At 41.4% G+C, this 13,830-nt stretch overlaps 1 protein-coding gene across 3 annotated transcripts in view; it reads right to left on the bottom strand.

Moving 5' to 3' along the window:
* gramd1a (GRAM domain containing 1A) overlaps positions 1 to 13,830 on the bottom strand; it is a 43,083-nt gene that overhangs the window by 7,795 nt on the left and 21,458 nt on the right. For all 3 annotated transcript variants that reach the window (XM_061819139.1, XM_061819140.1, XM_061819141.1), the window contains 12 exons: positions 11,351 to 11,573; positions 9,330 to 9,350; positions 9,150 to 9,234; positions 8,960 to 9,063; positions 6,986 to 7,081; positions 5,641 to 5,721; positions 5,426 to 5,544; positions 4,849 to 5,131; positions 2,922 to 3,075; positions 2,656 to 2,802; positions 2,337 to 2,458; positions 900 to 1,042 (listed from right to left, as the gene is read on the bottom strand). In XM_061819139.1, coding sequence (XP_061675123.1) covers positions 900 to 1,042; positions 2,337 to 2,458; positions 2,656 to 2,802; positions 2,922 to 3,075; positions 4,849 to 5,131; positions 5,426 to 5,544; positions 5,641 to 5,721; positions 6,986 to 7,081; positions 8,960 to 9,063; positions 9,150 to 9,234; positions 9,330 to 9,350; positions 11,351 to 11,573 — 1,578 coding nt within the window. The remainder of the gene's footprint in view (positions 1 to 899; positions 1,043 to 2,336; positions 2,459 to 2,655; positions 2,803 to 2,921; positions 3,076 to 4,848; positions 5,132 to 5,425; positions 5,545 to 5,640; positions 5,722 to 6,985; positions 7,082 to 8,959; positions 9,064 to 9,149; positions 9,235 to 9,329; positions 9,351 to 11,350; positions 11,574 to 13,830) is intronic.

Genomic DNA, 13,830 nt, shown 5'->3' with positions numbered 1-13,830 from the left:
TTGTCATATGCAGTGAAAGCAGGGAGCACGCAGAGGAACAATTGGAAAGATGGAGACAAGCACTGGAAAGCAGAGGAATGAAGATTAGCCGAAGTAAAACAGAATATATGTGCGTGAATGAGAAAAGTAGAGGGGGAAGAGTGAGGCTACAGGGAGAAGAGATAGCAGGGTGGACGACTTCAAATACTTGGGGTCAACAATACAGAGCAATGGAGAGTGTGGTCAGGAAGTGAAGAAACGGGTCCAAGCAGGTTGGAACAGCTGGCGAAAGGTGTCTGGTGTGTTATGTGACAGAAGAGTGTCTGCTAGGATGAAGGGCAAAGTTTACAAAACAGTGGTGAGGCCGGCCATGATGTACGGATTAGAGACGGTGGCACTGAAGAAACAACAGGAATCTGAACTGGAGGTGGCAGAAATGAAGATGTTGAGGTTCTCGCTCGGAGTGACCAGGTTGGATAGGATTAGAAATGAGCTCATTCGAGGGACAGCCAAAGCTGGATGTTTTGGAGACAAGATTCGAGAGAGCAGACTTCGATGGTTTGGACATGTTCAGAGGCGAGAGAGTGAGTATATTGGTAGAAGGATGCTGAGGATGGAGCTCCCAGGCAAAAGAGCGAGAGGAAGACCAAAGAGAAGGTTTATGGATGTGGTGAGGGAAGACATGAGGGCAGTTGGGGTTAGAGAGGAAGATGCAGGAGATAGGCTAAGATGGCAAAAGATGACACGCTGTGGCGACCCCTAACGGGACAAGCCGAAAGGAAAAGAAGAAGAAGAAGAAAGTTGTTATTTGTGACTGTATTGAACTATTATAATAATAATACTTTTTACTTGTAAATATGACTAACCCCTCTATTTTTAACTCTTAATATTATGAATAAGATGGAAAAAAACAAAGACACCTGAGGCGACTCTTGTTTTTGTTTATGGCGGTGAGGCAGTATCTGTGCACCGTGTAGAAGTAGTCCTGGTATGGGATGCCCGATGTGATCACCTCTGAGTCCACCACATAGCACTCTCCCTGAGCGCTATTCTTGTGCAGCGTCTAGACACAGAAAGGTAGTGAACTGTTATCTAGCCTCCACATAGTGAGGGCAGCTACACCACTATCTCCAATACAAGCCAGAACCACAGTTATGATTGAAAGGGAAAATGATGACCGTAATTTCCGGCCTATAAGCTGCAACTTTTTTCACACGCTTTCAACCCTTCGGTTCATGCGGCTAATTTGTACATTGTTTCTAACGGCCGCAAGGGGCCACTCGAGCGGAAAAGGTAAGAGTAAGACCGGTGGAATATATGTGCCGAGGAACTGACTTTTACCGGCCCGGCCATATTTGAGCTGCACTAGCGTGTTGCTGCCGTGTCTCAGTGATTTTTACCGGTATGGTTTTTTTTTAACCGGCCCTGTTAGCGGGGTGCTAGTGTTAGCTTTAGCACGGTGGTGCTAGTGTTAAACTCTCTGTGTACTGTCGTTCTTTGTAAATATCCTGTGTTTCAATATGGGCACTTACGGCTTTTACACAGGTGCTGCATATCTATGTACCAAATGGTATTTCCTTTACAAATGTACTGGGTGAGCCTTATAACCAGGTGTGCTCTGTAGGCCGAGAATTACGGTATATTATTACTCTAAATAATCTTACAGTAAAACTACTACATATTATTCTTTTAGAGGGTGAAAGTTTATGGTCCCAAATGGAATGGCGGGAACACTATAATCTAACCCCACCTCGAGATATGAGTTTAATTTGTTTCGTGGCCATGCTCTTATCTCGAAACATTAGTATGTCAGAACATATTTCCTTATCCAGCCATCCATTTACTGTACTGCTTCTCCTCATTAGGGTCACAAGTGTGCTGGAGCCTTTCCCCGCAAACATTGAGTGAGAGGCCACATACACCCTGAACTGGTCGCCAGCCAACCGCAAGGCAAACATAAACCAACCATTCACATTCACACCAATTGTAATTCGGGTCACTCATATCTGGAAACATGACTGTTCGCGCACAGTTGTTATCTTAAAATAAGACTACTGAGTATTGTTACTTTAAAGGCTAAATGTCATACACCACCTTCTTGATTCAGAGTTTCCATTGTAATGGCACTGGAAATACTGTACAGCCACTACCTTTCAAGTTGTTAATTCCCAGGTACATTTATCACATATTGTTAAAGATTAAAAAGTCATGTACTGCCTCCTGGAACAAGGGTCCACAAAAACAACAGTGTATATATTATGGTCTTTATTACACAGCAGTACATCGACGGTAAGGTGAAATTGTTGCACCTTATTGATGTAACATCCCTATGGCAACAGCAAGAACAAGGATCCTACCTGCGTCTCCACTACAGGAGCAGTCTTGGGTCCCAGTGGATTGTTGAGGGCGATGGTGTAGCTGAGCACGCGGCTGGTGGTTCCATTGCTGCTATCTCGCTGCCACTCGCCCACTGTCAGGTCTGTTAGAATTGACGGACAAGAGAAAAAACCTGGAGGCTTACAGATGATTTGGTAGCGCTGAGGGAAATTTAATGCTAAGTCTGACCCCTAGTGTTTAATTACAGTAGGTAAAAAATAGCTTTATTGAAATAAAAATGACTTAATTTGCAAATCTTGAAGCCTTGGCATGGGTTTATTTGCGCTTGGGTGTGTCTACCAGTAAAGTGTCTTTGGGAGAAGAGGTGCTGGATGAAGTGCGTATCGGCAGAGAAGAGCAGGTCGTGCAACTTGTCCACACTCATTCGTACGGCGGCGTTGACGTGTAGCCGCCCGTTCAGGTTGGCGCAGAACGACTCCACCTCACCTGATGGGTGGGAGGATATATTATTTATATTTGACAACATTTCTAATTGTTTTAATATGATAGAAGCAAATGGATGCGGACACAGTGAGATTAAAATGAAGTTGACTCAAAACACTCACTCTCCTCCTGCGTGTCAGATGAGTTGCTCGGGTCGGTGGGTAGGTCCTCGTCATTCGTGATGTCCAATGAAGAGAGGTTTCCCAGGCTGGTGTTGGGCATGGGCAGCATATGATTGGTTGACTCAGACAGGGCTTCCCCACCATCATCTGGATTCTAAAGAGGAAGGGAATCAGGCCATTGTCATGTGACTTTTAAGAGGACGTGGAGCCCATTGGTAGTCGCAACACTGCGATCTATTAAGAGTGTCAGCGAGTTTGCGTTATCACAACAGCACAGTAACCTGAGGCAAATAGTAGAACATATTGTACTTGTTCTTGTTCTAAATCAGAAAAAGAAAAGAGACCACGATTGGAGGAAATAAGAGTGAGAGAAAACCACAATGTATCCCATTGGGAAACCTGAAATGTTTATGATTACATGGTTACTTTATGAGAGGCATTTCTAACCTTTTCTATGGCCCACCTATCGATGTGAGGTGTGGCATCTGATGGAAAAAGGGAACTGCTATTCGAGGGAGGTTTATATGTCTTAAGTGAATGACGCGCTTGATGAATAATTGGGGCATGGAGTCTTTCACAGGGATGTATACAAGAAGGCCCATGATTGATTTAGATATCGATTACAGAAGAGGCTACTATTTGTTATTCACGAATAAATGCATAGAAATCCTCTCCCTCAGTTTGTAATGGTCTAACTCTGCGTTGTGTATTTTTTTGATGATGGATGAATGAGAAAACACACATGTTGGCTGGTCTCAACTTGGTTTAATTCTCTCTCAACAAGACTGTATTATAACAGAGACACATTCACGGATGATGACCACATTTCTCTTCACAAATATTCTCAAAACTCTTTCACACTGAAGGCTTGAACAAGAGAAAGTATATCATAAAAATAAATAACATATGATATACATTGCAACAGATGAAAAGAAAACAAAAAAATAAACCTGTGCAAACTCACATACCTGTATTATAAATGAGACATATTCACTGATGTTCACAGATTTCTCTTCACAAGTACTTTCTAAACTCAATAACCCTGCCGTCAATGGTCAAAAGCGGCCCGGCCTTGCACCGGGATAAGCCACCTCGGCGTCGAAGATGAGCCACCCCGTGTCGAAACGAAGGTTGCAGAGCCGCGTCCCACGGACGAGCATGGCCCCGGCCAGGCCGGCCCACACACACTGCCGCGGCGGCGACAGACTCCCAGAGAGTATGTATGAGCCAGCCTGGCCGAAGCTGTGCCCGCCCGCGAGGCATGACGCAGCAGCCCCCGCCGGCAAGCCGGCACGGCAGCCTTCGCGGGAGAGCCCAACGCAGAAGTCGTCCGACGCGCACATCGACACATTCAGCACCTCTGTCATACGTATGCGGATCTTTTGTTACATTATGAGAGATGGATTACGTGGTCCGCCCCAAACTATTATTTTTTTTTTTAGTAGCTGTATACACACACCTACCAGTCATTTCGAACCCACAAAGCTCTCGTCCTCTGTACCCGTGCAATACATTTTTCACAACGAACCGGGTCTCTTGCAAACTTATGAAGGGTAAATCCATCCTCCCGAGTGTGCCAGCAATGCAACGAGCTGGCATTTTTGGCTAACACAAAGGAACAACGAGCTACCTTCCCGGAGGTACAACTAATAGAAACAAACCAGTCCACATGAGGGCAGTCCTGCCATGTACGTCACTTCCTGCTTCTTCTCGAAAACAAATCCCACTAGAGGATTTTCATGGTGGGGGTTACAAAAAGTTGTATATGTCAAAATCATGTCGGCTGTCGTTTTTTCATTAATAACGTACTAAAAATCACGCATTTCATGACAGTGGCCCTTTAAGCGAAGCATTGAACTTCCCAAGAGTCTAAATGTACTGACCAAATGCCAAGACCTACACAGATGATGTAATTAAAAACACTCACCGAGGAGGCGATGCTTGGCGCGGCAGACACTACCAAGCCATGGGAGTTGGGGGGGCTGGGCTCTGGGGGGTCTGAGCTGAGCCGCCGACCCGAGGAGGAGGGCACCTCGATGGGCAAGCAACAGGTTGAGGAGGGTGGGGATGAGCCCACTGCGGCGGTGGTGGCTGAGGGAGGGGTGGTCTGGCTGCAGGGCACCAGGGCTGGAGGGGAGCTGCCCGTAGAGGGAAGAGACACGGAGCTCAGGTCCAGAAGATCAGTGACGGACACGGACTCTTCTCCAGGCCTGGTATAATGGAAGGTACAGGTATTTTTAATTAATTGAAGATGGGGAGGGACTTAACTGAATCTTCTTGTTCTTTTCCTTTCGGCTTGTCCCGTTAGGCGTCCCCAGTGTGTCATAGTAGAGGAATGCACAGAATAATGCTCCAAAATATCTATACAAGATTATCACTTCAAAATGATTGCTCCTTGTTGAATCAAATTGTATTGCTCCCTTACTGGACAGAATCTTATCAAATTGTGCCAACCCTCCGGCCTCATGCCAGAGATTCCCAACCCCACCAGAAAAGTTACTTACAGCAAGCCGTTCATGTGTTCAGCTGTCGGGGAGACGTAGTCATCGTCTTCACTAGTGAGGCCCAGCTCGGTGCCGTAACATTGGTGCACGATGTGCCACAATTCTTTGGGAGACAAGGACTGCAAACATGTATATAGAAAATATTACTCTCACATAATAAGCCCACTTTGATGACATTATTAAGGAGTTTGCTAGATGATCGCAGAGGGTTGTACCTTGTCCATGAGTGCATTCTGCCACAGGCGGAAAATCATCATGAAGCTGCGATCTCGTGCGCCGAATGAGGTGAAGAAGTGCTGGGAATGGCAATTGAAAGAAAGGAAAGAATGAACAACAAAGGTAACGCACGCACTGTTGTGAAGTTGACTTGTTTTTATACTATAACAAAAAAAGTAGTTTAATCTGATCCAATCTGATCCGTGAGATCAGTATCCACCAATTACTATTTTATGCTGATTGGCTTTAGTACTAAATTCGCATATCTGATCAATGATGTCGATGATCAGCTCTGCAAAAGACATTTACTCCGCATCGCCTTCGTGCACGGTATGTCTGAATCCAAAAGCTAGTTTATTTTTATTCAGTAGTATTTATATAGTTATTTTTCCCGTCTTTTGACATAGTATAATAAATATCTGATGGCCACTAAAGTTATTAAAAACAAAAACAAAAATGGCAGTAACACGGGACAGACAACATGTCAGACAAACAACATGTACCGGTTCAGATTCAAAGACAAATTTGCCAATCAAACTTTGTCAGACTACTGGAATAAAATCTTGCATTACGATACCACTGCATTCCATTTTTTATGATTCTTGGGCTCGATCTTGTCAACTCAAATGCAACCACATATACATTACCATGGCAACGACAACAACAAGGGTGTATTGCTTTGACTGTATTAAAAGATGAAAACGGGGAAAAACATGTTGGTGGTCACTTTCATTCAAAGCCTGCTTGAGGTACGCTCATGTACGTTAAATATGGTCTAGCTCGCGAGCGGGCAACAAAACGTTACATAGCCTAGAAAGCTAGTGCAAGTACTAATGGTTGTGCGTAAATATCGGGGTGTTATATTGAATCATGCTCCAAAGTTTCGGTGTGGGTGAAATATTTTAATTACAATAAAGGAATTTAATTTCAGTAAATTAGAAGCCATTATTTCTCTAGTGTTGTGATGTTGGTTTAACCTGACAGATAAGAATCCATGACCAAAAGAGTGAGTTCCAACCTTGATGGAGCTTAGGCACATAACTTTACAATTGAAACATCTCAAGGTACACCAGCAAGCAAAAACGTCACAAAAGGTGGATACAATAATTCCTATATAAACTTACTGTCATCTAATAGATTAATTTGTTTTGTCACGATGAAAAGATTATTGCAATTTTTTTTTTTTTGGAGCATTAAAGTACATACAGGAAATGAGCTTGTGATTTTCAATAGACATCGCTCCATCTTGTGATCAGATCGGTGATAGGTTATCGTTTTCTTTTTTTAAACTCACTGATTGTGTAAAGCCGAAAAGTAAGAGTGTAAATGTGTGTAATGGCTGACTCTCTCATTGTCCGTGCTGATCTGGATGGCGTTTGGAATGAGCTTCGCAGTCTTCTCCTTGGTCATTGAGGTCACGTCTTTCAGCAGGATCGTGATCTGTAAAGACATTGAATTTTATTTTTGACAAAGATACTGCATTCTATAATTTTCAAGGGGCTGTTGGCTGGTTATACGCAATAATATATAAATGCTGGTGCATGTATGAAGAAATGATTAATTTTTGGTGTAAATGTTTGAATAAACATATTTATACTCCTGTTTTCATTTTTGAGTTATTGTGGGATTTTGTCCCATCACAGAATGCAAATCATAGAGTACAGTCTGTCAATTCCAAATGACTTATGCTATTCACGAGTTTCTTTAACCAGAAAGTACCTCTCTAATGTGGAAAAATATGGCATATCTTTCCCACTTTGTTTTCCCTTTTTTGCCAGGTCAATCATGAATCTTCCCTCATCCTAGAATTAAAAATGGTACGGTTCATGCACATCTTCCACCCCAACCCTGCTTACCAACATTCAAAAAGCAAAGTAAAAACAGGCAAATTTGCAAATTTTCTGTCAACTTATTTTTCCTTCATGTCTCATGAATATGCAAAGTAAGTTGTCTTCCCACCCTAGAATAAAAAAATGGATACACACAGTGTGAACCTGGAGTTAACCTACTAACCAACACACAAACAAACGAACAACTATTTTCCATGTTTGCCACCGGACTCAGGATGGAAGTGTGTCCTAGACTAAAAAAAACATTGAAGACTAAGTCTTATGTCATTATTCATTGTGAATTAGGAAGTAGACTGCTAACTAATATATACTAAAGTAAAAACAACCTTTGTTCAAAATTAGTCAACTTCATATTTTTTCCACAAATAGATACCATTGGTCTTTTCAAGTTGGTCTGTTTTTTTTAACCAAATTAACCAATTTAGAGTGTTGAGAATTGCCCTCTACTATACAACAGTGTATATATAAAAAAAATAAAAATCTGTCATTTATTTATTAACTTGAAGAAAAAAAATTTGGGAGTTGCAAAGATTCCGCCAGACAGCGACGATACGCAACAAAATATGTTTTGCAATGCTTTTGTGCATTTTGCACATTTTATTGTTTGAGTCATGATGGGTCAACCTGCACCAGCATAAAAAAAAGTACATTCCTCTCGTCTTAAATAATCCTCAGCGAACAATGAAGGCTGATAAAAATATGCAAACATTTTATATTTTATATACTTGTATGAGTGAGTGAGTGTGCAAACCAAACCAAAGCTTTTTGGCTGGGGACGGTTCAGTTCCGTGGAAAACAAGCACTTTCATCTTACTGTTGTACACCAATTTCCTTGAGCACATGCTGCACAAGCTAACACCCATCTCCTTCAATTTGTGGCACCAACGTTCAAAAGGGTTTCTACTCCTGTTTCTTCAAGTCATGCCAAGCGCCATTTTTTCAAACCCTCTCTCAATTAATGCTGTTTTCATAGTGTGTATTGAATTTTGCTACTATTTTCTAAAACACATTGTGTATTGGGGTTTGTCATTGTAATAACCATATAATCATATTAGATTTTTCATTTGTTGGACCATGACATCTTTATTTAAGAGAAATACAAGATTATGATCCATGTATCATTTGTTACTGTCAATGCAGAAACTGAATGCGGATTGAGACGGCGAGTTTCAGCCTAAATAAAACATACAGAAGAAAATGGCAATTATGTTTCCCAAGTTTTCCTTTTCCCGGCTGTGTCACAATATAAGCATTACCTGACCCCCCCTCCCCAAAAAAAAAAAAAAAAAAAAAAATACACTCCTGTGGTCTTAAATCATCCTCCATGAACTAGCAAGCATATGAAAGAAATGTTCTAACCCAAGGGAAAACATTTTGTAAATATTTTTGTTGTCTTTTTTGTGGAATACTTGTGTGTCTATCAGCTCTGATCAGCAAATATGGACCTTTAAACAAAACAGGTGCTTACAGTGGTTTCCCAGCGGAAGATGTTGCTGTAGAAACACAGCCAGTTCTCAGACAGATAAAGACGTCCCTGGAGCAGGATGTCCTTCTGAAGCGCGCATGAGTAGTCTGCAGCAAAAGGAATGAGAGATCAGTGGACCAAACACGATGCCCAAACCCTTTTGAGTCAAGGATGTTCATTGTTTGCCACTCACCAACTATGAGTCGCTCCATGTCAGGAAGCTTCTTGAAGATCTTGCGGAAGTCCTCGTTCCGTTGCTTGTATGTGGGACTGAGGACCTGAGGTACAGGAACAGAGAAACTCCGGTTGCTACCAATGAGTTAATGTCTAAATGAAGCACCCCAAACGTTAAGTCTTAGGTATGGATACTCACGTTGTACCAGCTCTGCATTTTCTGCAAAGACAACAATCACTACAATTAGAATCATGAATTGAAGAAGTGTGTGGATGTTAAAAATACATGCGTACACGGTACAGTACAAGAGCTCTCTTGTGCTAAGCGCTGAGATTTGTCTCTGAACTCATCGCTTTAGCTGTGTGTATGGACATGTGGGGGCAGCACTGTGGATCAGCTGGAAAGCGTTGGCCTCGCAGTTCTGAGGTCCCGGGTTCGATCCCGGCCCCGCCTGTATGGAGTTTGGATGTTCTCCCCGTGCCTGTGTGGGTTTTCTCCAGGCACTCCGGTTTCCTCCCACATTCCAAAAACATGCAACATTAATTGGACACTCTAAATTGCCCCTCGGTGTGACTGGGAGTATGGCTGTTTATCTCTATGGGCCCTGCGATTGGCTGGCAACAAGTTCAGGGTGTACCACATCTTGTTAATTTATACATAACCGTGAGACAGAGTAACATCTATTAATGTGTCACTGAAAGACATATTTCTTTATTTTAGGCCCAACAATGCTGCTGTTCCTTCTACGGTATGCAATTAGCAGCAGAGGAAAAGGGTCAAAGTAGCAGCTAACTACCGGAACGGATGCAAATTCTGGACCTGTTGAAGGAAGGGAGAAGGTTTGAGTCTGTTGGCTGCCATTACCGTATAATTTGTGAAATTACGTAACGGTCAAAGTGAGATCTAATGTTATGTCCTGTGTTTAATGAAGTCCAGGACTTTGAACAGGTCCAATTAAGTCAGTGGTTCCTATTTGGCGGCCCCCTTTTTGGAGATGAAATTTTCAATGCACCCTGTTTCCCAGCAGGTGGACTGGCACCCCTCAGTTTGAAAACCACTGATGATTAAGCAGTCTCTCTTTAAATATAGCTACAAGCTACACATGTGGAGACACAAGTCACTCACCCTATGTTCATATTGCATGGAGCAGTACTGCTCATTAGATGACGACGTGACGAGACGTGAATGATGTATAATTCACACAGAGGATTAGTGAATTTTAATTAAGGTGAATCACGAAAAATCTTCGTCCTGAGGACACAGTTTCATTTGTGACTTTATGTGGCACAGCATGGTAACTTAAGTAGCTGCATGATGTTTTCAGTTACTAACACTGTTTTTTTGTGTTAATTTTGAATTTGTATTGCTACATTTTAGGGATGTTCTGTCAATTACAAAGAATGCACAAGCGTATGGCTAAGAAAGGCCTAGGGACTAGGGCTTTGTTGTCTGGAGCAAACGTTTAAAAGAAAGACTATTTATTACAGCCAGAGTATCACCATAAGTACCAAAAATCTCTTGAATTCACTTTTCAACAATGAGCAGGGTAAGACCACCATTTTAATGATGGAAACAAGCTTTCAAATTGTTTTGATGAGTGCAGTTTTGACAAATCTTGAAGTGAAAACAGACTTCTGCATTCACTTACAAGGAAAACACCTGGCTGCCTGCTTCACAACATCTGTTAATGGAGATGATTCTGTGGATTTTAAAAAGGTTTTACAATATCTTTTTAAACTCTGCAAGCATATTTAACCCTTGTTGCTTTTTGATTTGTTACCTAACAATTTTTACTTCGGTAAAACATTATATTTTTTACATTTCCTTATTGTTACAAGCTGTGTGTTTTTATTTTAGGTTAAATGATTTGTATATATAGAAGTCAACAAATGTATTCTTTTATTGAATTTATTCAGTGTTTGTACAACAAAAAATTCTAGTTGTTAAATGTATTTTACTCTTAGCACACATTAAAGAAAAGTACAGCATTCCATCGAAATCCAAATCTTTACTTTATTTTGCTTGTCGGGTTGCAAACATCGATGCGCAAAAACAGATCCTTCAACCCCCAACGCACCTGCCCAAGCCAACCTGTGGGTGCCTACCATCATAAATAGATTTCAGTCCTGTGGGAAACACCTTGTTCGAGATGTACTTGTTTATACAATTGTTGAAGTATTTGTGATTCAGTGACTTCCAACTGAGTCATAAGACCTTACCTTGGCATTGCTCCTGAAATGTCGGGATGCGATTGGATAGGCTGACGTGAGCGAGGACGCCGATGGTATTGATGGCAGGGGGCTGTCCGAGCCTGCTCCTCCTCCGCCTCCACCACTCTTCTCTCCCCCTCCCTCGCTCTCACTGGCCCGTCCACCCCCCAGCACTCGCCGCCGGAGTGAGGGTGAGCTGCCCGGAGTGCTGCGTGGAGAGTTACTGGCGGTGCTGAAAATATGAAAAGGAAAACAAAAAAAAGTGAATTTCACATAAGGCAGTAAAGGGCACGAGTCGGCAGAGAGGAGGCTTCCGATTTGACAGCAGCCAGCAGCGATACTCGACTGAGGAGTAATATCTATATGAAGGGAGGAGCTACACCAGCACTCTGTAGCAGCTCTGCTAACGAACTTGCCTGCGTGGTCGCTATGATTGGAGGGTTGTTTCCATGAAAAAGTAATGCAATTCAATTGGACATTGAAATTACATTAGAACTTGCTTATTTCTCATACGATTTTCACAAAGTTGACTTGTTTTCCCAAAAGCAAAGTGTGTGCTACCAATAGAGAGGATTAAAGAAAAGCCCCAAAAATATTTTTACATTTGAAAGGCTATTCAAAGTTCCTTTGTTGTGATTGTAGTGTCGTATAGAACTCTCAATATCACAATGTGCCAACATTTTTGTTTTTATAATTTTCTTACCGTACACACATTTGGGAAGTGCTGACAACTTTTTCCTGAATATCTTAGCAACGCTGTATGTACACAAGTCAAAAGGAGCGACGTATTTATGAATTCATATATGTGGTCTATGCAACAACAGCATAGACCCCACACACACACACACACACACACACACACACACACACACACACACACACACACACACACACAAATCTAGCACTCTCGAGCCATTTATTTTTTTAGGGAAATTTTATAACATGAGTTTGAAATGATAGTGTTCTGGGCTTATAGCTTGTGTTATACTTATGCCTTAAAATATCATTTGAAATGATAAACCTTTTGGTGGGGAGTCAGTTGCTTGCAGTTTTTCACTGGACAAAAGTGTATGCAAGTGTACTGTTAAAAATCATACTTTCCAACCCACAAATCACAATTTTATAGTTTCTCAAAACCACCCAAAAATATCAAACGTTACACATAGTGTTTCTTAGCCATCCATCCATTTTCTATAGTGCTTATCTGGAGTAGGGTCCCAGGTGAGCAGAGCAGGAGGCGATCGCAACTAATTTGGGGCTGGTTGGCAGTAAGTCGCAGTGCACATTTGGACAAACAACCATTCACAACTATGGCTAATATTAAGCTTTCATACACCTAACATGTATGAGTTTGTAATGTATGAGAAAGCTGGATAACTTTGAGAAACCCAAGGCAAGCAGAAGAGCATCCAAACACCCTACCGTAAGGCCAGAGCACAGATCTGAATGCAATACCTCGGCTTTGACCTGTGAGATTGGAATTGCACTGCAGATCCATGGGCCCAATTCTGATTTAATAGCTACAGTGAATATACAGCCTAGAAACCTTTACTGTTGACTTATTATATGCACTGTATATTCAATGATTTTTTTTCTATTTTTTTTTTTTTTTGGGGGGGGGGGGGGACATCGCCCAGATCTGTGTAAAATTCAAATGACACATTTCCAGGTTGGCTGTGTTTACATTGATGTGCAATCGGGCTTCCGTTTGAGCGATTCCGGTTCAGATTCCAGTTCTTTAGTTGTTTTCTGGTTCCAAATTATTCCTGATTCTGATAGTTTTTGGGGGCTGAGTCAATAAAAGTTTCCTTGGTTGAATAAAGGATGTCCAAATTATGAACAGTCATTTTCTTCGCAGCCCGCAGCAAAGGCTAAAGTGAACATTTCTCTTGAAGTACTACTTTATAATCAGTATCAATATCAAACTTATAAACTAAAAGCTCATGTGTGTGGAACTCACCCAAATGACTTAATAATGCTTAATTAAAGTTTCAACTAAAAGTTAAATATGGCATTGTTAAAATACTAATTTTAAAATACTTATTTTAAGAATGCTCCTATATTATGTATCATCAAGTTAAAACGTGAAAGTTTGAACTTGACTTTGTTTTGTGCTTGTAGCCTTTTATTTTGAAGGGTAGGCACAAGAAGCCAGCATTTTGGCACAAAAACTAACTTCATAGCACCGTGATTATTTATTTATTTTTTAACGGATGGAACCAAATGTTATAAAACATTGATTCATTTTGCTACCCACCAATGAAAAAAAAGACTGATTCGAAAAATAAAATACTGATTTTATTGCCGAGCCCTATGTATGCATTGTTAGAATATCAGTGCTAAATACATATTTGCATCTTGTGATTTCTTTAAAGCATAAATATTAACTTCGGGTGCATCATACACTCTTTAAAATGATTGAATCCTGCCACCTTCACTGGCATTAGCACATTTAATGGGCTTAGGGATGAGAATCTGTGTCAGCATTT

Source organism: Syngnathoides biaculeatus, chromosome 5, assembly GCF_019802595.1.
Source record: "Syngnathoides biaculeatus isolate LvHL_M chromosome 5, ASM1980259v1, whole genome shotgun sequence".
Taxonomy (NCBI): Eukaryota; Metazoa; Chordata; class Actinopteri; order Syngnathiformes; family Syngnathidae; genus Syngnathoides; species Syngnathoides biaculeatus.
Note: the sequence above shows the minus strand (reverse complement) of the source record. Positions and strands in the feature narration are given on the sequence as shown.